This window comes from Gallus gallus, chromosome 4 (assembly GCF_016699485.2).
Source record: "Gallus gallus isolate bGalGal1 chromosome 4, bGalGal1.mat.broiler.GRCg7b, whole genome shotgun sequence".
NCBI lineage: Eukaryota > Metazoa > Chordata > Aves > Galliformes > Phasianidae > Gallus > Gallus gallus.
The window spans coordinates 28,944,946-28,972,259 of record NC_052535.1 but is presented as its reverse complement, the minus strand read 5'-3'; the positions used below and the strand labels follow the sequence as shown (position 1 = coordinate 28,972,259).

Sequence of the window (27,314 nt, the reverse complement as noted above, 5' to 3'; positions counted from 1 at the left end):
ACAAGTACTGCAGTCAGGGACAGGGGAGTTACTCCAGCTCTCTGTGTTGGTGTCTGACAGGGGATGATCCTGGAATTTATGCCTGAATTTGTACAGGTCATCACAAGTATCCATGTGTGTGTTTTGGTGCTTTTAGCCATCACATATGCCATCTGCTTAAGTCCACTGAAAACTGGTGGGCCGTCTCTGTGTTTGTTACAGACATGGCATTTCCCGTAGCGATTCAGCGAAGCAAGGGGGAACTGAGAGGGGTCCTTGCTGCGTCGAGGCCCTTATGGGGTGTGATCTTCCTCCCGTGTGGGCACGCTGTGAATGAGACGGGGAGGGGGGTACAAAAGGAACAGTTGGGCTGTGTGGGTTGTTCGCTTGCAAATCAAGCAGTGCCAGGAAATACTGATAAGGATAATGCAGCAGTACTGTGAGCACATGACCCTGTTTGTGCCAACACAGAAGCCAGAGAATCACCGACAGGGTGGGGAAGGTGCTGGAGAGGTCCCCACAGGCACATCTACTTTGTGAGAGCCCCAAACCTTTGTGCTGAAGTTTTCTGAGGATTTCTTTTTGCCTTCGCAGAAGCAGCAACATGGGGCAACTGCAGCCTCTTACCAGTTTCTGAGGTAAGTTGCCTTCTGCGTAGGGGAAGAAGAGCATATGGCCCGGTGTGTTTATTTCTCAGCCAGGATTCTTTCGGGCTTGGCAAATTACATGCTTCTTGCTGAGGATCAACACAAGTGCCAAGTTTGTTTTTTTTCTAAAAATGAAAGAGATTTCATTTATCACAGCACAGAGGAGAGGATCTGAAAAATGTCCTTAAGCGTGAAAAATACCTTTGTTTATCCTCAAACAAAACAGCCAAGGGGAGAATGAGCAAAAATTCACCAAGAGGAGAACAAAAACAACCCAACTCTACGAGCATCTAGAAGAGCTGCCAGGCATGAGCTGGAGCTGGGCCGTGAAATGCCTCTGCACCCACTGAGCTCCGTGGGGTGCAAGGTGATAATGTGGCATGGGCTTGGGACATCAGGGGAGAAGGGACAGCCAGGTTGTGGTTTAGCGTTTGCTGCTCGAGAACTTCTTCAGAGCATCTTTTCCTTACATCTGTGTTTTCTCAGTCTCTGTATTTTTCCCTGTATGTGCTAGAAGCTTTTCTTTCTCTTACAGCATTTATTTTTATTGTGTCATTTTCCCTCTGTTTCCCCTTTTCATTGGCCCTGTGTGACTGTTTGTTTAAACCGTTTGCCTGCTTTCATCTTCCATTTTTCTTCTCTCCCCCTCCTCAAGGGCTCTCTGGCCATAATTATCCTTGTGTTTCGCATTAGCTCTCCTCCCTTCTGCTCCAGATGGACTCGAAGCGGGCATTGATTGAAGCTAAAACCTTTAGTGCTGCCATTTCCAACAGGCTCCGGCCTTAGGGTCAGCCCAGCCCTCGCTGCGTTGCTCCCAACCAGCTCCCAACCACAGCCACGAGCGCTGGCTCCCGAGGGAGCTCCATGCCCATGTGGGGAAGCAGCCGTGTGCCGGGGTCCCCCGTGAGTAGGGGACACGTCGTGACACCACACCTGAGCGGGATCGCGGGCTGTGGTGGCTACGTGTGGTGGCTACTGGTGAGGGCCTGCAGGAGCCTCTAGCCCCTAAGCGGTGTTAGGAAAACACTTGCTCATTTTCAGATCCTTTGTTGTGTACTTTGTCGCTAGAAAGAAAGAAAGGAGTCCCTCTGATGAACTAACACATACACCAAAGTGATAGTCTGGCGGATACTGTTTGTTCTGCGGCAGGAGCAAACGGTATCGAAAACATGGGGAGGAGAGAGAGATGCAGGGGAAGGGAGGTGAAAGGAAAACAAATGGGCCGCATGCAGAGGTCTGGCGTCAAACGTCAGAGAGATCTTGTTCGCTGAGATACTATTTGAAAGACCATGGCAACCGGGGGCCCAGGGAGAGGAGAGGTTTGTAGCCCCTCCCTGGGATGGATGACAGAGGATGAGGGTGAAGCGGTCCGCCCTGCGAAGTCTGCTGGTTGATGCAGTCACAAAACAGTTCAGCCCCTCCCTTCGTCCCACACGCTGGCTCGTGTGAGGCAAAAAAAAACGTCCCAAGTGAATGGATTTGTAACTCCCTCGGTCAGTCAGATGGCACCGTTCTGCTGAAGGTGGCTGCGCTTGGGCAGCCAGGTTTAGACAGAGGGGTTGAAATCCCCGCCAGTCACACTAAGTGACAGCAGTACGGGAATTTAATAGAAGTAGTTCTGGGGGAATACAGGAACGTATTCCCTATACAGGTTACTCCAAAAACACAGGGTGCACAATAAGTTTTCTTGTGACGGGGTGTACTGAAATCCAGTAATATTTTTGCTGCCAGCAAGCAGCAGCTCGGAGTGCATGGAGGTGAGGTCAGCAGTGCCTCGTCTGTCGCAGACCCGTAGGCTGCACCACAGAGTTGTGCTTACCCAGCAAGGCTTTTGTCATGGGAGGCATCAAACAGCAGAGAGCTGCCGTTTCTGGTGGGTAATGAAATCATGGCCTAAAAATTTGATTCTTCTTTCTGATTTGAATCCGTCTTTGGCTTCCAGCCCTTGTATCTGGTTTTGCCTTCTTCGCTGGATGAAAGGGCTCTTTAAAGGATTCGTTCCCTCGTGAAGGTATTTTTATACGCCGTGGTCAAAGCATCTCTGTTTTCTTTGTGGTAAGCTGAATGATTGAGCTCTTGAAGTCCCTCACTGGAAGACACGTTCTGCCTCAAATCATTTTTGTTTCTTCTTTTTCTGCTCTGACTCGAAAATGTAGACATCTGATTGCACACGTCTTCCTAGTGTCGTTCCTCTAATGCAGTAAGCAGGATAAGCCACCTCCTGGCTTCTGTTTGCTCTTTTGCTGCTTGCGTGTTGAAGGTTTGCATTAGTTCACGTACCACAGAATGCACAGCGAGCTCAGGTTCGATCGACTGTTTCGCTTCGACACCGCTTTCACTTCCACTGATGTTGAATGCACATAAACGTACACACACACGCATCACCCCAAACTCCTGAGGAGGATCCGTCGCTCCACCAGGTCCCCAGAAATACGTTTGGAGGACACGGGATTTATGGTTAACCATGGACCAATTGCCAGCGGCTGGCAGCTCCCTCTCAGGCACTGACAAGGCAGCTCAGTGTCCCCACAGAAGTTCACCCTCCTGAGCACGTATGTACTGCCATGCAGGGCACCCCCACGAGCACAGGCACACACGAGCACAGGCCCTGGGGGAAGGAGCGGGGCTGTCCCCTCGCTGCTGTGCATCCCCGAGGATCTGTCTGGAGTCACGGCAGCCTGAGTCACACTGTGAGTCACACTGCAGGAAGGGGCCGACGGGCACCGCTTCCCTGGGGCTGGTGGGGGTGTCTGCAGGGCAGCGAGGAAGCAGTGCCAGAGAGAGGAGAGTGAAGAGCAGGGTCAGGATGGAAGGTTTGGGAAGCGGACACACTTAGCGGAGCAGCGCTCGCTGCAGAGGTGCTCGCGTTGAAGGGCTGGTGGGGACCTTCCGCCCAGGCTGTGCTCCTGCTGTGAGGACACGCAGCCCAGCACTGCTCCCAGTCATGTCAGTGGGGCCTTTCATCATTGTTTGGGAAGAGCTCTGGCCAAAAAAAAATAATAATAATAATGGAAAGGGAGGAGGGTGGTGTTCTGGCTTGATGAAAAAGGCCTGGCTTTAAATCTGTTGTTATAGCTGGAAGCAGGAAGTTTTCGCTATGAATAGGCGAACTCCTGTGCCTAGAAATGGCCGAACACACAGCCCTGGAAGTAACACTTTGGTGCTAATCTTCACATTTCCTCCAGCTGCTGTGCGGGCTGTCAGCTGCCGGGGAGTCTTGCAGAGCTCTCTGCAGCCCTGGAGCCAAAAGGAGCAGCGTAATGCAATACGGCACTGAGCCCCAATGCGCACTGCTGCCGCGGGGCACTGCTTCCCCTGCGCGTGTGAGAGCCGGGATGGCAGCTCTGCTGTGAGCTTGGGTTGAAGCGGGCTGCGGCCCCAAGGGCTCGGGGCAGCTCCCGCTGATGTCACTGCACAGCGAGCCTTCTGGCTCCTGGTTTTCCTTTCTCCCCCCTTTTCCGTGTTGTAGCTGCAGCAAAGGCTCCGTTCTTTGGCAGCGTGGCACTGCTGTTGTCTATAAATGGAAGCGGTTGGCCCGTCTCCCAGTGTAACACAAGATAGCCCTGTGCATCAGTTATGCAATCTTCAGCCTGATGACTTCATTGGGGCAGGGGGAGGGCAGGGGGCAGGACGGAGCCATCGCTGCACGTCCCCGAGGAGATGTTGGACCGGGCAGTGAGGTGCTGTGTGAGAAGGGAGCGGGGAGCAGCGGGGGAAACTTTCAGACCAGGGCATGAGTTCAATGGAGACAGCAGCTCAACACTGGGAAGCTGCCTTTCAGCAGCCAGCCCTTCAGGGACTATCTTTGCTCAGTGGAGATGTGGACAAATTGTATTTTCTTCTTATTTCCTGGTTCATTCTTTCCTGGCTTAAGATTAGTTCGCTTTTCCCTGCCAGTGAGCTCGCCCCACGCTACGGCATTACATGGGTAAGAGGAACCCTCCACCTCTGCTGCTGGCACCGAGTGCTTCGCAGCTGCTGGGCACCGGAGCGCGGGCCATTGCAGCGCTCCTGGCCTGGCCTGGCCTGGCCTGGCCTCGGCACTCGGTGCTCAGCCGTGCCGAGCCGAGCCGAGCCGTGGCAGCGGGAGGGCAGCGGCCCCTGCCGGCAACTCGCCGCTCCCGGCAGCACCGCGGGGAGGTGCGGAGATGGGGTCTGCGGGAGGACCCTGCCCGCAAAGGCGGGGGAGAGCAGGGTGATCTTAGGAATAGGTGTCCGTGGCATCGCGTGTCCCGCGTCCTTCCAGCCACGAGCTCTTTGTCCCAGTGGGATGGAATCTGGGATGAACGTGTGTTGTGGTTAAATCCTGAGATTCTGGTGCAATACGGTGGAAATTAGGGCTGCTGGCTCGCTGTGTTCACTGTGTGTGCCTCAGACTTCGGCTCCTGAGTCCAAAGGACCGTATGACAGTTCGTGCAGAAAGAGAAGGAAGTGGAAAGAGACGCGATGACGGAGGAAAACCTTGGAAAAACGTTGCTCCGAGGTTACTTATCTTGAGTGCAAATAAACCTCACACCCTGTTTTCTTGTCTTATTGCTGGCGAATCATGAAGTGCTCCTGCTTTATCAGAGGGGCCTGGAGCTCCGGGTTCTGAGCTGAGAGAGGAGAAACCTGCCCTGCCCCTGCAGCGGGCAGCGTGGCCACAAGCCACCAGCGTTCACCCAGTTTTCCCACTTTCCCCAAGCTCCAGCCCTCACCCACAGACTCAGCACTCAGTGTTAATGAGCCACAGCTTCCGTGCACACAGAGCACCCTCGGTAACGAGCCCTTCTCCCTCTCTCCACACAGGAGCAGCACCAGGTGGGACTGTCCCGGAGCACAGCACCCATGCAGCCCTCTGTCCCGCCGGGAGCCAGCAGTGTGGTCACAGGCACGAGCTCGGGGGGGCCCTTCCTGGGCAACCAGCCGCAAGCGGCCATCATGAAGCAGATGCTGATCGAGCAGAGAGCCCAGCTGCACGTGATAGAGCAGCAGAAGCAGCAGTTCCTCAGAGAGCAGAGGCAGCAACAGCAGCAGATCCTAGCAGAGCAGGTACGGTGTCTGTCTCAGGTTCTGCAGCTGGTGTGAGATCGCGAGTACTACAGACAGTGCAGCACAGCCCTTCCTTTCACCTTCAGCAATTCTCTCTCTGATCTCCCAGATCAGTTCTTTACTCTGTTTTATCACACAAAGGATGCAAGCAGTCATGCTAGCCTCAGGGAGAAGCTGGGAACTGCAGGCTGAAGTGGGGGAGCAGTGAGCACAACCCCAGCAGCAGCAGTGTGAAGCTGTGACACTAGAGCCTGACACCAATTCCCAGAACTCTCAGACTTGTGCAGTGCAGGCGTTACATTACCTGGTCTAAATGGTTTTGTCTTATGCGTGTTTAATTCAGATGCAATTTAAAGGCAACCCAGGAGAAAAGCCAGCAGAAAGTCACACTGTTCAGTTACTGCAGGCTCACACCTCAGTTAAACTTGCAGTCCCCTACGTCACCTAGAAAATGTTCTGATTGGTCAGTCTAAGCTCAGCAGTGTCTCTCTTGCTAGGGGAAATACAGCTTAAGACATGGGTGCCACTTTGAGTTAGAACTTGGGCATGCTGTTAGCCCCTCTTCACACGGCCTTTCTGAGCAGCATAAAGCTTATCTCCCAAGGAACAGGAAGGATGCTCCTAAAAAATGTCAGGGAAAAGATGGCTTGAGAGCATCCCTGAGAAGGGTTTGGAGTGTCTGCTGATGAAAGACTCAACATGAGCCAGCAGTGTGCACTTGCAGCCCAGAAGGCCAACCATATCCTGGGTTGCATCAAGAGAAGTGTGACCAGCAGGTCGAGGGAGGTGATTTTGCCCCTCTGCTCTGCTCTCATGAGACCCCACCTGGAGTACTGCATCCAGTTCTGGAGCCCCCAACACAACAAGAACATGGAGCTGTTGGAGCAGGTCCAGAGGAGGGCCACGAAGATGATCAGAGGACTGGAGAACCTCCCCTACAGGGACAGGCTGAGAGAGCTGGGGCCTTCCAGTACCTGAAGAGGGCCTACAGGAAAGCTGGGGAGGGACTTTTTATAAGGACATGTAGCAAGAGGATGAGGGAAAATGACTAAGCTGGAAGAGGGTAGATTGAGACTAGATATTAGGAAGAAAGTCTTTCTTTTAGAGCGGTGATACACTGGAACAGGTTGCCCAGTGAGGTTGTGGATGCCCCCTCCCTGAAGGTGGATTGGGCTGGATGGGGCTTTGAGCAATCTGGTCTAGAGGGAGGTGTCCCTGCCTATAGCAAGGGGATTGGAACTACAAGATCTTAAAGGTCCCTTCCAACCCAAACCATTCTATGATTCTGTGATCCTATGAAGATGCATGAATGGGTTCAGAGGGAACAAGTACAGAGCGATGATGCAGTAGTAATCCCTCTGCATGGACCAGGCCAATTCACTTGTGTAAACCCAAGAGCCAGTCACTGACTTGGATGCTGAAGGCAAGACTGAAAGGCACAGCCCATAAGCTCCTAGCTTTTGAGTGCTTTGTGCCTAATAAAGTTCCCTTAATCTTTTTGATCATATGTCATGTGTATTTATAAACATTAGGATTAGTATTTGCTTCCTTTCTGTCTTTGCCATTCTCTTTCCTTTGTTCCTCAGCCCTGGTCTGGGACAAAGCATCTGTACAGCTGCAATTGAAGCAACAAGAAGTGTCATTGTAGTAACCGCTCAGTCAGGTATACCCAGGGCTTTGAAAGCTCTGATAGACATGCTCTCTGTTCTTATAATCAACCCTTGATTCTGTTTTAGATGCCTGAGTATTCACAGAAAAAAAAGAACAGAGGACCAGCATGGGCTGGACTAAGGGACGGGGGCATTTTGCAATTGCCAGCTCCCCAGAGAGCATGAGGAAGAGGAAATGTGCCTTAGTAGCTGTTTCTGTTCTGGCTAGGCAATGGTCTTGGGACACAGTGCTCAGACTAGGAGGCATTGTGTCTTGCAGCTGAGCATTTTGGATGAGGAGGTGGGCTGCAGTCTTGTACCAGGACTATATGTATATAGGAATATATAGAGAGAGAGGAATATAGGAATATATATATATATATATATATAGGTCTTGTCAGGGCTGGGGGAAGGAAAGTGTGCAGATACAGCAGCACTCAGGCCTGGGTGAGCAGTGTTATCTCATATCCCTCCCTCCCCATTCAGCCTGAGGACAGTTCAGTTTGCTCTTTAGAGGTCAAGATGAAGTGCTTGTAAGTAAGGAGAGACGATGTTAGCCTCAGTGCTTATTCCTTTTTGAACCAGAAGGAGTCTGTGTGTTGAGTAGCCCAAGTACTCTCAGGAGGATTCTTCAAATGTCTCTACTTGTCTCTCCAGAACTGCTTGCTAGATAAGGAACACTGCGGTTCTGCTGCAGCACTTTTGTCACCAGCCTCTTTCCAGCTCACTAATTAATGAATCATCTTTTTCACTTCTGCTTTCTTTCCCTCATTCATTTTCAGCAGTTGCAGCAGCAGTCACATTTGCCTCGGCAGCATCTGCAGCAACAGCGGAGCCCATATCCAGTGCAACAGGTCAATCAGTTCCAAGGTAAAAGTCACATTCTTTTTCCTGTTGTGGAGGCAAAACATGCCCCTGGAGGAAGCGTACAAAAGTCTGTGCATTCTGTGAGTGCAAGGAGCTAAGCAGTGCGACAGAATGGGACGGTGGGCTGTTGTACACTTGCACGTACCGCAGATTTCACTAAAGGGGAATGCCCAGCTTGGAATGTTTGGTCATGTTTCTAATTTCCTTTCTGTTCCACTCAGCAAAAGCGGCATTTTTTATTTGACATGTGTTTTGCCTGCTTGATTCCTGGGCTCAGTGGATTCCTCTTGTTTGCCTTCGCTCTCATCATCCTTTTTTTTTTTTCAGCCAGCATCCCTTGCTGTATCCTGATTTTACTCTTCTTCATGTCCTGCTTTGTTTAATTTGATGAGCAGGGAATTTCACAGAGGTCACCTTCATCTGGAGAAGGACCAACAGTAGTGTCTGATAAATGTCAGGTGTGAGAAACATAGTGAAATGTCTGAGACGAAAATGGAGATTTTGGTAATGAACTCACAAACCAAGGATTATTTCGGTGCGCTCACAAATAATTGGGGAATGTGAGGGTAATCATTTGGGTGTAGGAGAAAGGTTAACTCTGAGCTTTCTTAGTGCAGCTCATCAGCTGAATGCCTTCACTAGCCATGGATTCTGAATATACATAGAACCAGCATGTCCTCGTGCTGCGTATCCATGATAGTGTCACATAACTGCAACAGAAACAAGGCAGGCGAGCACACTGCAGTTCTGGTACTCAGGAAGCGAGCAGACAGCCAAAGCTTCTGCTGACAGACAGCAGTGTGGCTCCTTCTAATTGCCTTCCAATTCTTGGTTTTGGCAGCATTAATTCTATACGAAGTGAATTCTTTCCCGATAACTTGTTTGCAAAATCAAAATGTATGTGTGCACTGTCACGCATTATTTGAGAAGCATATGTAAAATCTTTTCTGTGTCAGTGCTTTTTTGAAACCTTGCCTTCATATGTATAATTTAAAAGAAATGCAAAAGAGAGTTTAGGCTAATGTGACAGAGCGAGGAATTCGTTTCCATAAATGAGCCGATTTCAATATAAATACTGCACCATTTTTTTTCCTATTTATTCACAATACTGTAATCCGGTGCGGTGGGTTAAGTGGAACTGAGAGACCAGAAGGTGGCCCAAAATCTTCAGATCTGCTGCATCTCCCCTCGAACTGCTTCTTACCCGCAGCCCTGCCTATCCCGCCAGGCGCAGCAGCTCCCAAAGGCAGGAAGTGAGCCGCTCGCCTCTACTGACTCCTTTGGAAGTTTGCAGCTGCTGTTTGCAGTTCACAAATGGTGAGAGGTGCACTGCAGGTTTTTAGCATTACCTGTACTCACCAGCACTGGCTGGAATGGGTGTAAGAAGAGGTATCTTGCAACCGTGGAGGAAGGAGGTGACCTAACGCTCAAAAAAAAAAATCCAGGGGACCTTAGTGCCAGCCATTAAAAAAAGCTGCTTAATTGGTAGCATAGATGAAGTAAAAGCTGCCAGTACGTTTGCCCTCTGCAAATAAGATCCAGATGGTCTCTCTTCATGCTACAGAATGCTCCGTTTATGTATATGCTGGAGAGCTGAGCTAAAAGCATCCTCCTGAAGCTTGTCCTGCTGCAGGGAAAACGAGATGTAGCCATCCGCTGCATGGTGTGTGACGCTATAGGAGCGACACTTCGGCTATACATAGCCATTTCTCATGGGAATCTGGCCAGCATAAATAGCAGGGCCTAACATTCCCTGGTCTCCACAGACATTTAGGTACGTTGTCTGCCTCTGAGGGGCAACAGGCAGGGGCTGATTTAAGAGCATCCTGATTTTGTTGTGCAATTTACGACTCTTGCAGCAACCTTTTTTCTTGCATTTAGCGATATTTGAGCCGGGGTGATGGGGAGCATCTTGCTCCCGGAGCTCTGCCTGCTGAGGATCCCATTTAGTTCAGTACGGTATCGACTCAAAACCACAACGAACCCGTGGCACAATCAGAGCTCCAGTAATTGTTTTTAAATAAAGATAGTAAATACAGGAGCGTATTGGCTTCCCAGAAATCAATAGCTCCCCCACCCCTCAAAGGAAGACATGAGCACGGTCCAGTTCTCTGCCACGGTGTGGAATTTAACAAGGTTAGGATTTTCTGGTTTCCCATCACTGGCCTGAGGTGGACTAAAATGTGCTTATCATATTGATTCACTAATACACTTTCCTTGCTTTAAACGTCCACCAAAAAAAAAACAGTTTTTCTTCTTTCCACAGACTTAATCAGTAACAATGGTAAAGAAAATCCATTCATTTATGCCTCCTGAGCTATTAAAAAATTGATTGGTCTTCAGAGTCTGACATTTCCATTTTCAAAGCTTACTTTTGAAAGACAATGGAGATATTTAAAAGGGAGCTTCAAACAGATAACTCAAGTTTGGCTTTTTGCTTCAGTTGAAGGCCAGTGGAGGCATTCTCATTTGCTTGGTAGAAGCTGAACCAGGCGTATCTGAAGAAGATTAAGTGCTTCTGATCACAGTGCTGTGTAGCTTTCAGAAGTCCGAGGGACTAACTGTTGCACAGAGCGGGGTGCACATCACGCCCAGGCCTGTGGAAAAAAATGCACACACAAACCAAAAAAAAGCTTCTGCTTTGGAAAGCAGACTTTTACTCCTTGGTCACTGCAAAAATAACTACTTGTTGGCCACAGCAAAGTAACAGAAAGACAGGCCTGTGTGAGCCCTGCGGCCCCAGTGGCCATGCAGCATGAGCAGCTCGTTAGCAGGGAAGTAACCACGGCTGTAATGGCACATCACCCGTGGAAGGAATCACACTGCCACGATTCTTCAAAAATCCAAAGCCACAAATCCCTTTGGGTACAAATCCCCAAGCTGTCATAATTGAAAATTACTTAGTGAGTAAACCATTGGCCTTTTCACCTTGCCAGCCTTGCTTCAGGCCTGATGGGAAATTAAGCTGCTGGCCTGTATCGACGGCGCTCTGCGGAGCGGTGTCCCACTTCACAAATTAAATACGTAACTCCATCAGTGATTCCTGCCTGGGGTAGCACTCAGCTGTACTGCCTCTCAGCTCCGAGAAGTGGGGATTTGGCAGGGCAGCACCGAGGCTGCAGCCACAGCGGTGCTCAGGACGCGTCATCTCTGAGATGCAGCTAACGTTAGGCTGCAAGTACATCTCCTAGGGACAGGTAACCTTCCAATTCTCTGCTAACCTTCGTGTGAAACAGTAATTTATTCACTGGAAAAGCACAGCAAACTGAAATCCCACTGTCGTGCAGGAGGCTCCTACAGATTCTCTCTATAGCACAGACGTGTTGATTTGTGTAAGATTTACAGGATCGTGTTTTTTTCTCACCTTCCTCCCTTTCTGGCGTAGGTTCTCCCCAGGATATAGCAGCTGCGAGAAACCAAGCAGCGCTCCAGAGCATGAGGACGTCCCGAATGATGGCCCAGAATGCGAGCATGATGGCAATGGGTCCCTCCCAGAACCCGAGCACGCTGCCCACCACGGTGGGCCAGTCAGACCTGGGCATGGCTCCTTACAGCAACGCCTCCTCCAGCCAGCCGGGAATGTACAGTATGAGCACAGGGATGAGCCAAATGTTGCAGCACCCAAACCAAAGCGGCATGAACATGGCGCATAACGCAGGCCAGGGAACGAGGCAAACTGCCTCTGGACAAGCGGTGGGAATGGTCAGCGGTTTTGGTCAGAACATGCTGGTAAACTCTGCTCTTCCCCAGCATCAGCAGCAGATGAAAGGAGCGGTGGGCCAGGTCTTACCCAGGCCACAAGCACCACGGCTTCAGAACCTGATGGGGACCGTCCCTCAGGGAGCGCAGAACTGGCAGCAGCGAGGCTTGCAAGGTATACCCGGAAGGACTAGCGGCGAAATCGGGCCTTTCAATAATGGCACAACGTACCCGATGCAGTCCGGGCAGCCTCGGCTGTCCAAGCAGCATTTCCCACAGGGACTTAATCAGACGGTTGTGGACACAAGCGGAACGGTGAGAGCCCTGAACCCGGCCATGGGGAGACAGCTGCTGCAGCCGCTGCCCGGGCAGCAGGGAACCGGCCAGGCCAGGCCGATGGTGATGCCTGCAATAAGCCAGGGGGTCCCCACGATGTCTGGTTTTAGCCAGCCTCCCACGCAGCAGATGCCAGGTGGTAGCTTTGCTCCGAGCAGCCAAGGCCAGGCCTACGAGAGGAATCCCACTCAGGACATACCTTACAGCTACAGCAACGAAGGAGCTGGGGGCTCGTTCTCCAGTTTAGCAGAGGGCGCAGACCTCGTGGACTCCATCATTAAGAGCGGACCAGGGGATGAGTGGATACAGGAACTCGATGAGTTGTTCGGGAACCCCCAGTGAATGGGCTTGTATAGTCTGGAGTTTGGGTTGTTAACGTTCGAAAAAATCAAAGAGAGGGTTGGATGTGCTCCCCATCCTCGGATCGTTGGGGTTTTTTGTTTGTTTGTTTGTTTGAGTTGGTTTGGGGTTCTTTTGTTTGTTTTCTTTTGTTTTTAATCGTGCAAATCGAGCTGATCTGTAGCCAACTTGGGAAGGTTCGGGTGATGCCGAGTACATCGGTATCACAAGACTTCCACAAGCAGTCTCCACTGCGTGGCAGCACCTGCTGCATGGGTGTGGGGCAGGATGGGGAAACTGGGAAAGCCAGCTGACGCCTCTGAAAGGGAAAATGTGGTCTTTCACTGCTGGAATGAGGCTTCCTTGCACAGCGGTGTGGGGTAGCCCCGGTGTCCCCCACCTCATGTAACTGAGAAGGCCGCGGCTTTCGGGGTAGCAGATGGAAGCCCAAAGAAGCCTGCAGGTGACTGTGCACAACCAGCCCCGGTGTCGGCAGGCCTCAGCCAGCCATGGCCGGGCTCTGAACTGCTGCAAGGGGCACACACGTGACAAACCGAATCAGTCACAGAGAGGTCACCATTTTCACTGCAGAGTGATAAAAATCCAGTAGGAGCGTAACAGAACATGAATGTGGTTGTGCAGTGAGGACAGTTTGATTACAGGACCGCTGCTGGAGGTGGCTTTAGTGGGTGGGTTGTGTAAGGAGCTATTTAGTCCCCAAGGGACTTGCAGTAGTGCTTCCCTGTCAGAGCACTTTGTGTGCCCGGGTAGCAGAACAGAGCTGAGAGATGCTAAAGGGCTGCAAGGCACCAGGGGACACCAGCAAGAGTCCTAAGGAGGTCCCTGTCTCTCCTCCCTCCCCAGTATATCTTTATACATCGCCCTCCCATCTGTCAGTGTAAAACAAAGTAAACTCACTGCGCTTTTCTTCACAAAGGGGCAGGGAGGGGGGGAGAAGACAGGAAGGAGAAGACGTGCAGGGAGGGTCTGGCAAGCAGGAGCTATTTCCTCCTCTCATGTTGCAGAATGCAGGCGTAGCAGGTTGGCATGTCTGGGCCCTCAACCTGACATTTAGTGCCACCTGGTCTTCTGTTTTAAGCAAGTGGTGGTCTAACCTCCTTTGTTTGCTGGAATAACATTCGCTGCAGTATTTGAGAAATGGGAGCCAAGGAAGGACTGCAGTAAAGAGCATGCATGAATGGCTGGAATAATGGATTTAGGCATTAAAAACATTGAGTCTGCCCAAATATGCTTTTAGGTAACAGTGACGTATCACTGTCTCCACTGTCTATTTCCACTGTGTGGACTGGTGCCGAGAGCACTGCAGTGAAGGGACGATACGTTTTCCACGGAGATGCTGGCCATTCTGATTGCCCAATGCAGCCGGGGCCTGAGCCGAGGAGAGCTGCCCTCCGAAAGCTGCCACCTCCTCAGCTGAGAGCTGCCCATCGGGGTAGGTCATGCTTACCCCGTTCTGAAGCACAGCACGAGGTCCCATTCCGGTCACTGCCGAAGATGGCAGAGGTTTGCCTGTCCGCTGCTGCAGCAGGAGCCGGGTCAGGCCCCAGTGCAGCGAGCGAGAGCACCAGCCAAAGTTCTCAGCCCGCAGCCACACCGTGGGCATATGGCTCTTGTCGGGACGAGCCTGAGGGAAGGGACAGCCCACAGGGACAGCACCCTGAGGGACAGGGCCAAGGGAGCAGCGTGGGGGCACAGGCAGGCCATGGGAAGTGGGTTCGGAGGGGCACAGCCACCACCCTGGGCAGAGCAGCTCTGGGACACAGATTGTGGCCAGCACCGAGCTGTTGTCTTTGCAAAGCTTCCTCCAAATACTCTGTACTGGGACCAATAATAGACATAGATTTTAATAGATCTGAGGTTTTGTCCTTTTATTTTTTTTTTTTTTTTTTTCCCCTCCTTACTATGGTGCTGATGTATATGTAATATTAAAAAAAAAAAAAAAGTTATTTGTAAATATGTTTTTACAATTCTACAGATATCACTGGGTCTACTATCTGTAAAATATATACATATAAATATATATATATATACTGTTTGTTTAAAATAGAGTATTTTTATTTCATTCCTTAACTCATCCTTACTGCAGTGGTATTGCACTTCAGATGATGTCTGATTACTAATTTGTACTGTATCCCTGATGGCAACTTGCTCCATTTTATTCAGATTTTTCTAGTTTTCTGTTTTTACTTTGTACATTAAGCATTGCTTATTTCCTTTTAAGACCTGTACAGAGCTCTGAAAATGTAGAAAAAAAAAAAAAAAGCTGATGTTAACATACCACTTTTAAAGAAAAAAAGAAAAAAGAAAAAAGAAAAAAAAAAAAACCCTCCAAACAAATAAAATATGGTTATCCGAGTCATATGCAAAGCTGGTCTGTGGGATCACCTCTTGCCCCACTGCTCCTGTGGCACACCAATGACGCCGCCCCACACGTGGGTTACCGGGCAGGCAGCAACCACAGGTGAGTGCAATGAGCTGCTGGGGGCTGCTTGTGCAGCCAGCTGTGTGCTGTTGCTCTGAGGCTCTTCTGCCCCTTTCATAAGAGGAAGGAAGGCTCTCATTGCTTTTAGGTGTTGTGAGACAAGGCTTGGACTCTGTACTGGAGCGGTTGCTACAGGTGAGCTGGTCCCTCGTTGTGCCACCGTGAGAGGTCAGCCTCTCTCAGTTTCAATGACTGTTCTGTGCAGGAAGGCAATGCTTTTGGGGAGGACGTGGGGTGAAAGGTGCAGGAGTGCTGCAGCTGTGCTCTGGAGAGGTGAGATGGGGGGGGAGGAGGGAGGTGTGGGGTTGGATGTGGGAGGTAGAAAGATGAGTTGGGGAAGCAAAGGAAAAGCATGTTCACAGCAGCTCCCCAGCCTGCTGCTCTACTGTGAGATTTCTGGGGTCAGAAACACTTTGGTAAGTGCATACAAGCTTGTATTGATGTGACCTGTGTAAGACAAGCATGCCGTGCAGCCTTTGAGGCTTGACATCTATCTCTTCTGTTCCCACCTCCATGGGGAGTCATGGTGAGCCACACACTGGGCTCTGCTAGTGCAGCTTGCAGAAGGCCTGTGTGTTTGGGCTGTCTGTGTGGCTTGGTCTAAGTAGAGACCTTAAGGTGAGTTGCCCTCTTCTCATGTCAGTCTGGTGCTATTGTAAATGCAGCTCTGTGCAGTTGAGTCTCACGTGTATCCAATAGTACTACAGCTTGTGCTACTAGATGGCGCTTTGCAGCCTCACATCCACCTTTTCTGGCACTGTGCTGCCTCCTCCTTCCCCTGGGGTAGATGGGGCACGGGTAACTATCCATAAACATGCCAGGGCATCCATAAACATGCCAAACATCAACAGGTGAGCTTAGTGCAGAATAGTTTCAGAAGCAAGGACCTATCTGCACGCTATCAGCAGCCTCCAGGTCTCCTCTGTTGCATGTTTCAAGCCTGATGCATGACTGGGACACCTGCCACCTTTTTCTTGCTGCCTGTGACTGCCTCGAGGCATCACTGATAGGGGGGTTTGCTGTCCTTTTGCCTGTCGGAGGAAAGTTGTGGAAGAAGTCCCAGTGATTTCTGTGGCTGCTACCTCTGTTCTGCTTTTTCCCTGGAACCACGTGCCAAAGAACTGCCTTTTCTACGACTGTGTCAGCTCTCCCCTGCTCACCTCCACAATCTGTCCTCTGACCTCAGCAGGTGCTATTGCCCTCAAGTCCTACACCTATGTACATGTTTCATTTTAGTGTTTCGACTACCCCATCAGCTGTCACCACCCGCAGCCACTAAGGAGTGCCTTTAAATCACGTTACAGCGACTTTGAAGGGCAAACTTCTGCCCACACACTGTGCCCCTCTTTTTTGTATGGAAGGTGATGATGAACCCAAGCCAGTGCTCAGTTAGTGTTCAGGTTATCAACCCCACTAGACTTCTAGGAAGACAGTAAGTGTTCGTTATATAGACTTACTGAGGAGAACTGTAAACATGTGCAGCATTTTTGGCTGCACTGTGCATCAGGCATAGCTGGGAAAGCTTCTGTCTGCTGGCTCTAGCATGAATGCATTCAGCATTGCCAAAGTCCTTCGAATTATCAGGAGCTACCGAAATAGTCAGTCATGGTCTTCACTTCTCTGTAGTTCTATGCAATTTGCACTGCAACAGCATAGCACGTTATAGCATCTTGTTCTGTTGTGCAGAATGGCTGCTGCTGGGAGTGAAGAAGAGTGAAGGAAGGCTTCAGGGGCATTGACAAAGCCAAAGGACGCTGGGTAAGATGGGCTGTTGCTTGCAGTGCCAGTTGAAACTGAGTTAATTTAGCAAATTATTGGTTTTTGTTTTTTGTGATTTGTTTAGAGTTTGCAATACTGTATAGGAAGACAGACCGTGTAATAGAAAACGCCGATGTGATGCACCATTCTGTCTTAGTAACTCCTTTTCAAGAGCACAGGGAAAGGAGAAAGTGTAAACAGCTCAGAAAAAAGCATACATTTAACGCAGCAATGGAATGCTACTGGAGAATTCTGATACTTTATTCACACGCAGCTTATCATCATTTTGGTGTCCAGGGAGAGCTTCTGCGTTATTTACTTGTGGGTTTTATTTTGTTTTAAAGTCTTCAGAACAACTTATGTAATTTCTTCCCAACGTTGAAGCCCAGGTATTCATCCATAAAGCTGTTAACAATCCCAGCTGCACCCAGGATTGTCAAGCAAGCCAGAACTACCAGACTCAAATAAAAACCCGTTAACCTAGAATTTGAAAGGAGAAAATACTGTTACGAGCTGTACATGGTGTGTTTACAGTGAAACCAGCTGCCTGTCTACCTCAGTTAAGAGAAGCTGTGCACAATCGGAAAGGATCACTGTCGTAACACTACCTTGGGTGTTGGGCAATAAAACCATTCCCACACATGATGTTTGCTAGGGAGGAGAGTAATTAGAGCCCCTAATATGCTCTCCAGAGGAACATACTTCCCCCAGTGTTCCTTGATACTTATGTAAAGTTGAGAAACAGTCAGGAGCAGGTTGAGAGCCTGTGGGTTAAGATTAGAGGTGGCACCATTAAAGGACAGTTGATGATTGGGGTCTACTACAGGCCGTCTAAATGGTTGATGAGGCCTTCTTGCTTCATCTGCAAGAAGTGTCATGCTTGCAAGCTCTTATTCTGATAGAGGATTCCAACTACCCATATATCTGCTTGGAAAACAACATGGCAAGCTGCAAGCAATTCAGGAGTCTCCCAGAGTCCATTAATGATAACTTTCTGGTTCAGATATTGGACAGGCCCACCAGACGCAAAGCATTGTTGCTCAGCAATGCAGAGGAGGCTCTTAAAGGCATTAAGATCAGAGGCAGCCTGGGCTGCAGTGGCTGCCCTGGTTGGGTTTGTGGTCTTGAGGAACGTGGGCCTGGAAAAGAGCAGAGTCAGGACCCTGAACTTCAGAATAGTGAACTTCGGGCTGTTTAAGGAATTGTTGGACGAGATCTCCTCAGAAGCTGTCCTTAGCGTCATGGTTTTATGATTTTTTGTTATCATTATTCCACATCAAAACATCATGTAGTGCACTGAGAGTTAAAGAGTTAATGCTCCAGTTCCGTGAGTTGTCAGTATTTCCAGGTATGTGGCTCTCAGAAGAGAAGAAGAACTACATATCCCAGTAAACTTCACTGTTCCGTTTCTGTTTTCCATTTAGAGAGAAAGATAGAACTGCTCGGAAGTCACGGGATTCCCCTTCTTTTACTGCTTGTCTCTGCAGCGTGTGCTCTCTTGCCATCTTGCCTTCAGCATAGGCTGAAGTAAGGCCTTAGGTTTTGGGTGCTCATTTTATTTGATTTATGAGCTTCAAGTCTAATTATATTCTGTTATATTGTGTTATCTTGCATTCTGCCATCATATTTACTAAATTAGTTTTCTCCCTTAGCACACTGGCTGTTTTGTTCTTAGGCCCATCTCCCAACCTTTTCCCTACCCCCATTCTCCCTCTCCTAAGGCACGGGTCCCTCCACCCCATTTAGTCACAGAACCAGGCTGAACTCGCCCAGAAACTGTTGTTGGACTGGATGACATGCATCCTAGGGCCCTGAGGGATCTGGCTGATGTGGTTGCAGAGACACCATCTATCATATTTGGAAAGGCATGGCTGTCAGGCAAAGTTCCCAGTGACTGGAAGGGGAAATGTCACTCCCACTTATTAGAAAGGGAGGAAGGAGGGCCCAGGGAACTACAGGCTGGAGAGCCTCACCTCTGTGCCGGGGAAGATCATGGAACGGATCCTCCTGGAAGATGTTAGGGCACATGAGGGATGATTGAGTGATCCAAGAAAGCCAGTGTGACTTACCAAGGGGAGGTCGTGTCTGACCCATCTGGTGGCCTTCTGTGATGGAGTGATGACATCAGTGAACAAAGGGAAGGCAACTGAGGCCATCTACCTGGACATATGCAAGGCGTTTGATATGGTCCCCCACCACATCCTTATCTCTAAATTGGAGAGAAATGGATTTGAAGGGTAGACTACTTGGTGGATAAGGAGTTGGTTGGAAGGCCGCAGCCTGAGGGTTGTCATCAATGAACTGGCTTCCACCTGGACACAGAGCATGAGCAGTGTCCCCCAGGGATCCGTCTTGGGACCGGTACTCTTTAACATCTTTATCAGTGACATAGATGATGAGATTTGGTGCACCCTCAGCCAGTTTGCTGATGACACCAAGCTGAGCGGTGCTTTTGATAAAGCAGAAGAAAGGGATGTCACCCAGAGGGACCTCGATAAACTCAATAGGTGGACCCATGTGAACCTAATGAGCTTCAAAAAAGCCAAGTGTAAAGTTTTGTGCTTGTGTCAGGGTAATCCCATTTATGTATACAAACTGAGAGAGTTCTCCTTGAGAGTAGCCCTGCTAAGAAGAACTTGGGGTCCCGGTAGATGAAAAACTTAACGTGAGCCAGCAGTGTGCGCTTGTGGCCCAGAAGGCCAATGGTATCCTGGGCTGCATCAGAAGACGAGTAGCCAGCAGGGCTATGGAGGTGATTGTTCCCCTCTACTTTGCCCTTGTGAGGCCTCATCTGGAACGTGTGGAGTACTGCATCCAGGTCTGGGGCCCCCAACACAGAAAAGATGTGGAGCTTTTGGAGAGGATCCAGAGGAGGGCCACAAAGGTGAACCAAGGGTGGGAGACCTCATTATTGCACTCCAATATTTAGAGGGAGATTATAAACAGAAGAGAAATTGGCTTTTTATGAGGGTAGATAGTGACAGGACAAGGGGGAATGGTTTTAAACTAAAGGAGGGAAGATTTAGATTAGGTAGTAGGGGAAGTTTTTCACTGAGACAGTGGTGAATTGCTGGAAAAGATTGCCCAGAGAGCTTGTGGATGTCTTGCCCCTGGAGGTGTTCAACACCAAATTGGATAGGGCCCTGGGCAATCGGATCTGGTATTTGATCTAGAAGTTGGCAAGCCTGCCTGCAGCAGGGGAGTTAGAACATAATGATCCTTGAGGTCTCTTCCAACTCAATCCATTCTATGATTCCACAACATGAACACCTATAGGTAAATCCATGAGCAAATGTGAGCACTTTACAGCAACTTTAGGAGTGTGACAGGGATGAATTCATGGCTGGAAGAGAGGTAGACGTGCTTCTTACAGCAGCAGCTGTTGGTAAGATACTCTCTGCTGATCTGGGAGGTCTGGTTTTGGTTATCACTTTGACTTGGAGAAGTGCTTCTGGACTGGAAAGGAACAATATGTTCCTAAAACTCACCTATCAGGGCACTCATTCATGCTGGGAGAGGATCAGACTACTTTTTACACAAACAATTTAATGTCATCAAAGGAAGCGTGACCAGCACATCGAGGGAGGTGAGTTTCCCTCTCTTCTCTGCCCTTATGAGACTCCATCTAGTGTATATCTAGCATCTGGGGGTGGTGAGCTGCTGAAACAGGCTGCCCAGAGAAGCTGGGTGTGCCCCATCTCTGGAGATGCTGAAGGCCGGGTTGGATGGGGCTCTGGGCAGCCTGATTTGGGGCTGGCAGCCCTACCCATGGCAGGGGATTGGAGCTGGGTGAGCTTTGAGGTCATAGAATCATAGAACGGCCTGGGTTGGAAGGGACCCCAGGGATCATCAAGTTCCAAATCCCCTGCCACAGGCAGGGCCTCAAGCCTCCAGATCTGTACCAGACCAGGTTGCCCAGGGCTCCATCCAACCTGGTCTTGAACACCTCCAGGGACAGATCATCTGCACCTCTCTGGTGCTCTGGAACAGCACCTCACCACTCTCTGTGAAGAACTTCCCCCTGACATCCAATCTAAGCCTTCCCTCCTTGAGCTTGAAACCATTCTCCCTTGTCCCATCACTATCTATCTGTCCTATCAGCCAGCTCCTTTAGCACTCTGGGATGCGTGTCATCTGGCTTCATAGACTAGTACACATTCAGACTCATGAGGCAGTCTCGGGCTCGCTCTGCCCTTACAGCAGGGGGAGATTTACTCCCCCAGTTCCCACCTTGAGGCCCAGTGATGCAAGCTTCAGGGACGTCAGAAATGAGAGAATTCTGGCTGCCAGAGAAGACCAAAGCAAAAAAAACAAAACAAAACCTCATTGAGTACCTCAGCCTTCTCCATATCTGTCATTGGCAGTTCTCCTTTCTCATTTACCAGAGAAGGTATGCTCTCTTTGGCTTGCCTGTTCTGGCCAATGTACCTATAGAATCCCTTTCTTGTTGTTTTTAACATCTCTCATGAAGTTCAGTACTGCCTATACCATACCTTGGCTTTCCTAGTTCCCTCTCTACAAGTCTGGACAGCATCCCTGTATTCTCCCCAGGTGACACACCCTTGTTTCCACAGCCGGTACAATCTCTTCCCTCAGTCTGACCAGCAGGTCCTTGCCAAGCCATGTGGGCTTCCTCCCTTCCCTGCCTGCTTTCTTATTCTGAGGGACAGAGAGCTCTTGTGCTCTCAGAAAGGCGTCCTTAAAGAGCAGCCAGCTTTCTTCCAATCCTCTGTCTCTAGGGACAGCTTTCCAGGAGATCTCATCCAACAGTTCCTTAAACAGTTTGAAGTTTGCTCTCCCAAAGTTCAGGGTCCTGACCCCACCTTTGCCTGGAGATCCCTCCCAACCCAACTCATTCTGTGATTTTAAAATGGAATACTCAGGGAGTGCTTGGTGAGCTCTTCAACCCTGAAGCACAGAATGTGTCTGGCACACAGTAACAGCATGCACTCTTCTTTGTTCTTAGCTGCCTTAGAGAGGACTCTGGTTCTCTCTATATGCCTCCCCCAGGTAGGCATGTTCTGGGAATTGCTGCAGGATTGATTCCTGCAGGCAGAGCGAGTGAGGAAAGGCCATCATGTAAGCACTGGAGAGATATCTGAGGAGCTTAGCGGACTATAAACCAAAGTCCAATATACCCACATCTGCTGAAGTGCAATGGTTGGGTGTTCAGAAGGTGGCTGGGGAGCCTGAGAACCTCACTGGTGCCTAGAGGCTTGATACATACAGCCTCCCCATACCAGGTGTGCAAAACAAGGGTTTGAAAATGGTGAGTGTAAGACCTCCTCAGTTTCAGGAGAGCATGAAAATGTCCTGAGTTTAGCCAGATAAGCATACATTGGAGCCAGCTGGAGGGGTGCAGCAGGGGATAAGGCTCTGTCTGATAATGAAGCAAGCTGCTATCCTTCGGTGTCCTTGCAAGGGTGATTTTTATTTTTATTTTTTAAGGCCCAAAAGTGCTGAAGGAAAGCATGGGAAAGATTTCTTTTTTTGTTTGTTTGTTTTTTAGTTTGTTGATTAAATGAAAGTGCCCTGTGCTCTCCTTGTCCATTTATTTTGAAGGCTCTGCTCCCTTCACTTCCCTAATAGTCTCTAGTCTTCTGGTCAGTGCTCTCTGCATCATTTGAACCATGGCATCTCTTACTGGGAGCCCGGGGTGAGGAAACAGCAGGTTTTTGCTGTGGCTTCAGTAGAACAAGAAGCAGCGTGTTTGAGTGTGCCTATACACCAGAGGGGTGTTTTGCTGATGTTTCTGTGTGTTTGTTGTAACAGGATTCGTGTCGCCACATGCAATGCATTTACATTCATTAACATACACTTATCTGAAGCTGTGCCTCTTATCTATTTGGTGAAAGTTTATCAGCCTACAAGGGCAGATGTGTTTGCTTCTTTGAGTGCACTTTGTATGGCTAAAGGTTCTTGTTGTGATAAACTGAGGGAAAAATGAAGCAGCAGACAAGCCGGTGCTGTGTGTGCCTTGCCCGAGCGGCCTCCTTCACAAGCAGCTGCAGAGCTGCATCTGCCTTCGGCCCTCTGAGTGTGGCTGCCTGTATGCTTGGCACAAAGCAGCCCCCTGTGAGGTGGGCGTCAAACCTTTCCTCCCATCACCTGCAGTGCGTGCACACCTTACCACAAGGCTTCCCTGTCATAGCCAGCACTCCTTCCCCGGGGCCTTTGCTTCAGCCCTCTTGCCAGCGAGCTATATGTGTTGCACTCAATTGCAGTGACTTCTGACTGCCAGGCCTTGGCTCTCAGCCCAGCTCAGGCTACAGCTGGGGTCTGTAACCTGCACACAGCTCCTTACCTTTCTGATGCGGCCTGCGCGTAGCCGTGGAAGTACTTGTGGCGAGCGAACATGTACAGCAGGCCCAGCAAGGCGGCTAGTTCTAAGAAAGAAACAAGTAAAGGGGAAAGTGAGGATTGCTGCCAGTCATTTTAGTTATCTGGGGGCTGCTCCAGGAAGGGGGCAGTGGGCTGCGGCACTGCGGCTTGACCCAGCTGTCACCTGGCATTGTCACGGCAATTCATGTTCAAGGGGAATGTTTGTTTTTGGAAAGAGAATCCTATTTATGTTGTTAATAACCTGCCTTGCATCTATATAGCGGCTTTTATTCCAAGGGCAGGAGAGGAAGCTGTAATGCGTGTAAGCTTTCTGACCTCCCTGTGGGGAAAAACATTTTCCCTGTGGGAAAGAGCATGAAGATACTTCCAATGGATGGAGCAGGCTGTGCGGCCGCTTGTGTTGCCCAGCACTGAGCAGTGCCAGCAAATTTGGTGTCCCTTCCAACCACACAAATATCAGAGAGGGCAGCTTTTCCTCTGCGCTGGGTTAACTCCTGTAAACATGCCTGTGGGAGTTGCTGTAAAGGTGACTTAAAGTGGAGTTAAAGTAATTCTCTTCTCATATATGACAGCACTCAAGTATCTGTCTAGGAGCGCGTGTGCCATCTCACATCCAGCAGCAGCGGAGCTGCTCCAAGTTTATCTTAGTGCAACCGAGATGGGAATCTAGCTGTAAGGGAGCCCCAAAATAAAATGTTTTGGTTTTTTTGATGCCAAAATGCCAGCCTGCGTAGGTATGTGAGAAACACAACAGATTTTCACAAGTTTGCCTGCATACCTGAGGGACAGTAACCATCTGTGGCTGGAGATGCTCTGTGCTGACTGCACTTCAGTGCTTAGTGCTGTGTCCCAGAATGAACAAGGGACCATAGCTGTGTTTGATGTCCTGTGAGAACTGTCCTATAACGTGCACATACTTGTTAGTGGGAAACATCTGGGAGCTGCTTTTCTGAATGATTCACCCGGAAAATCCTCAGTGGATTTTCTGTGAATGAGAAATGTGCCATGTTGTGGCTCCATGGCTTTCAAGGAGAGCAAAAGCTGGTGGGGCTGTGTGAAATGCCATGACTAAGCGGGGACTGCGGTGCCTTTGAGCCTTCCTTCATGAAGGCTAAGGTAAGACAACGCAATGAAGGGAAGGCAAAAGGATGTCCACAGTATTCTACCTCCCAATAAAACTGATTTTTAAATCTTTGCAATCCAATAGATAGCAAGAACTCTTTACCTTGATTGCAAAACCATCCTGCGATCCAGAGGACAGTCTGGAACATAGGGTAAAACTCTGCACAGTTTTGTCTGTGGGTTAAATTTGACATAATGTTATTCTGGAAAGGAAAAGAACTACGGGTGAGAGAGAATTATTAAGGAGAATCAGCTTTGGCCTTGCTTTGTTCCCACCAAAGTTAATGCTCTTGAATGCAGTGGGAGCATGCTCAAGCTGGCATTAGGTGCTCTTAAACATTCCTTTCTTTGTAATCTTGGTACAAATACAAACAATTTCAGTTGTTTCCTCATATTTAAACTGGGACGATGTTTTGTATCCCACCTACAGGGAAGTGCTTAACCAATATCCTGTCGTAACTCAGGCGGCTGTACAGAAGGAGCAGGCAGGAGTTCAAGCACAAAGATACGGTGTTGACTGCTTATCTCCGTGTTCAGTGAGCACGTTTTGTGGGTCAGCATTCCTGGGACTGCAGGAGGAGGCACAGAGCCCCACGCAGGCAGTCCACATAGCTCTGCTGAGGCCGAGTGCCTTTACAAAGTGCAACCAGGCATAGGCAGCGCATCATGGACTTCCTTAGGTTAGGTTAGGACCGTGATGTCTTTGTCAACATCATCAGTTTTCATGTCAGCACACCGAATTCTGTAAGGTGCAGCCAACCAGTTCTGAGCCTTTGCTGAGATTTGGGGCTTCTGATAGCCCATCTTTATCAGAATTTGAACAGGGTCTGTTTTAAATGAGCTGAACGTACCCCGTTGTCATTAAAATAACAGCCACACCATTTGCAAAGCATTCTCTTCATTCTGTTTTCTTTTTTTTTCTGAGCAAAGGATGCAGCGACAAATGTCATATCTTAAGGTAATGTTTTTGCTTCTCTTCTGGACCGAATTGTTATTCATTGCCACCATCTCCATGATGCCAGGACTTACTGTGCACGGAAAGTTCTTTCAAATTCTGGAGCTCCAGTGACAGCCGGGGGCATGACCTTGTGCTTCATTCTTGATTTTCCCACCAGCTGAGCAAAGCGACCTGTAAGCAAAAATAAGGGCCTGTGGATTGCGTGGTTCTTCTCTCTTAAGAACAGCTCAGCTGAGTCTCTAACACACTTTTGTTTTAAAGAGCAATCGTTGTTCTTTGGCTCCTTTTATCTGATGGTCACAAGATAAAGCTGTTTTTTTTCCCTACTGAAGTTCAGGTCACGCCTTCAAGAGTGGCTTGCTCTTTCTTGAGAAAGGGGAGAAGACTGAAAAACTGCTGTTTCAGTTTTCCCTTTCTGTATTTGCTGATGCTATTTATGAACTGAATACCCGAGTCCTGGTCCTGCACAGCCCAGGCCTGCAGCAGCAGTGCTGCCGCAGCCGTACCTCAGCCACCACACTGAGGTCAGGCAATACAGCGCTCAGCTGGACTCATAGCAATTCATCTGTGTTGGTTCACCTGTGCTACAGCACGTGCTGGAAGTAAACTGAGCTGTGATGTTTTACATCGGATGAATGGGACAGATCCTTACAGTGTTGTCTTCGGGCCTGATGTTGGGCTGAAAGTGTGAATTGAAATCTGAGTTATCCTGACCTGTCGGTGATTTTAACTAGGTTTAACTAATAGGGATTAACCATCCCAAGGAAGAACATATGCGTTTTCTGACTCCATTCCCCCTTTCAATATCTGAACAATCTGTGAAGTTTTCCAAACGTGAGGCTTCAGGTTAATTTGGTTTGGTTTGGCTTTAACCCTTCACACTTCTGTGTCAAACACAACTATACGAACCAACGTATGTCAAAGCAAATCATTACAAGCACTAAAAATGCTCCCACCGTTACAAACAGAAGCACAGCAAAAGGGATGTCACAGACCTGCCTGCCTCCTTGGTTCCCTGTGGTGTGCCAGCAGGGATAAAGTACGTATATTTAGATCTTAGGGAAGTGCAGCGAGGGGGACATGCTGCAGAGTATCTCTATTATTGCTGCCTGGTATAAAGGTTCTCTTTCCTCTTTCCTTCCAGATACTGAAGCACGTGTCTGTCTATTTCAGGAAGCAGTGCTTTCAGTCCAGCACTGATGTACTCGATCTGACAAATTAATTCTCCCTTTTTGAGGTTTTTCAGTTGCATAGCTGCATAAATAAGAATCGAAACCAAGACAACTTCACAGCTTGTTGCGAGCTCTCATGATAGTATGATTCCAGAAAGTCCATAAACAAAACAGAATTGAAAAGAAATGTGTTTCTCCTAGAAGGAAAAATAACCTGTCCCACTGAACCAACTCCCTCCCGGGCTGCACGGTGAGCAAACAATGCTCCTCTGGGAGAAGTCCAAGGAGTCGCAAGAAGTTAATGTTACAGGGCAGCCAGTTTATTATGAAATAACCTCCAGTACTGCAGAACAGGAGGAAACCTCCCCAAGCCCCAGCCCAGAAGCCCCAGGGGTCTTACTTTGCTGGAGGACAGAAAGCAGAGACACGGCAGCGAGCAGAGCTAAGTCACCAGCCATGTTCCCAGCAGCTCCCGCGTGTGAGCAGGGTGTGTGTGGGGCAGGGAGCTCCAGCAAGCAATAAGGAACTCGATGGGTGAGGGAACTGCAGGGCTTTTCAGCATCGCAACAAAGGGCTGCCTTGGGAAGGAAAATGTCTAACTTTCTAAAACGAGTGCAAAATTACAGCCGTTTTTTTTTTGCTCGTGAAAAGTTCGAATGCAGTCAGCCAGCTCTGCCTGCCTCTTGCCTGTGTGAAAACGTAGAGAGAACAAAACCAGCCCTGCCTGCCCCTGTGGATTCAGCTGTTCTTTTATGTCTTAGCCTTCAAGCTGTAATCTCTATGGGGGTGAAGACTTTTTGTTCGGTGTTTGCACAGGGCCTGGCGCAGCAAGGTCTGCGTCCGTCGCTGGTAGTGCTGCTCTAAAGCAGCATGTGGGGAGGGGGACTGGCTTTGTCCTGGCCCTATACTTGA

At 49.3% G+C, this 27,314-nt stretch overlaps 2 protein-coding genes across 6 annotated transcripts in view; one reads left to right on the top strand and one right to left on the bottom strand.

Moving 5' to 3' along the window:
• MAML3 (mastermind like transcriptional coactivator 3) overlaps positions 1-14,612 on the top strand; it is a 253,271-nt gene extending 238,659 nt beyond the window's left edge. For 4 of the 5 annotated variants that reach the window (XM_040699525.2, XM_040699524.2, XM_040699521.2 and 1 more), the window contains 3 exons: positions 5,415-5,657; positions 8,089-8,176; positions 11,559-14,612. In XM_040699525.2, coding sequence (XP_040555459.1) covers positions 5,415-5,657; positions 8,089-8,176; positions 11,559-12,550 — 1,323 coding nt within the window. In that variant the 3' untranslated portion in view covers positions 12,551-14,612. The remainder of the gene's footprint in view (positions 1-5,414; positions 5,658-8,088; positions 8,177-11,558) is intronic. The other variant, XM_015276692.4, reaches the window with a different exon arrangement.
• Positions 14,613-17,040: 2,428 nt separating this feature from the next.
• MGST2 (microsomal glutathione S-transferase 2) lies at positions 17,041-26,882 on the bottom strand. Its single transcript, XM_001234229.7, has 5 exons — positions 26,803-26,882; positions 25,302-25,401; positions 24,376-24,446; positions 23,113-23,194; positions 17,041-17,288 (listed from the first exon to the last, which is right to left on the bottom strand). Exons 1-5 carry the CDS (start codon positions 26,858-26,860, stop codon positions 17,156-17,158), a joined length of 444 nt encoding a protein of 147 aa, XP_001234230.4. The 5' UTR covers positions 26,861-26,882; the 3' UTR covers positions 17,041-17,155.
• Positions 26,883-27,314: the final 432 nt, after the last annotated feature.

Coding starts and splice junctions, on each gene's coding strand:
- MGST2 (XM_001234229.7), bottom strand. CDS start 26,860: ATGGCTGGTGACTTAGCTCTGCTCGCTGCCGTGTCTCTGCTTTCTGTC. Junction 24,447..25,301: donor GAAAGAACTTTCCGTGCACA/GTAAGTCCTGGC, acceptor TTTAACCCACAG/ACAAAACTGTGCAGAGTTTT. Junction 23,195..24,375: donor AGGATGGTTTTGCAATCAAG/GTAAAGAGTTCT, acceptor TTTCTTTCTTAG/AACTAGCCGCCTTGCTGGGC.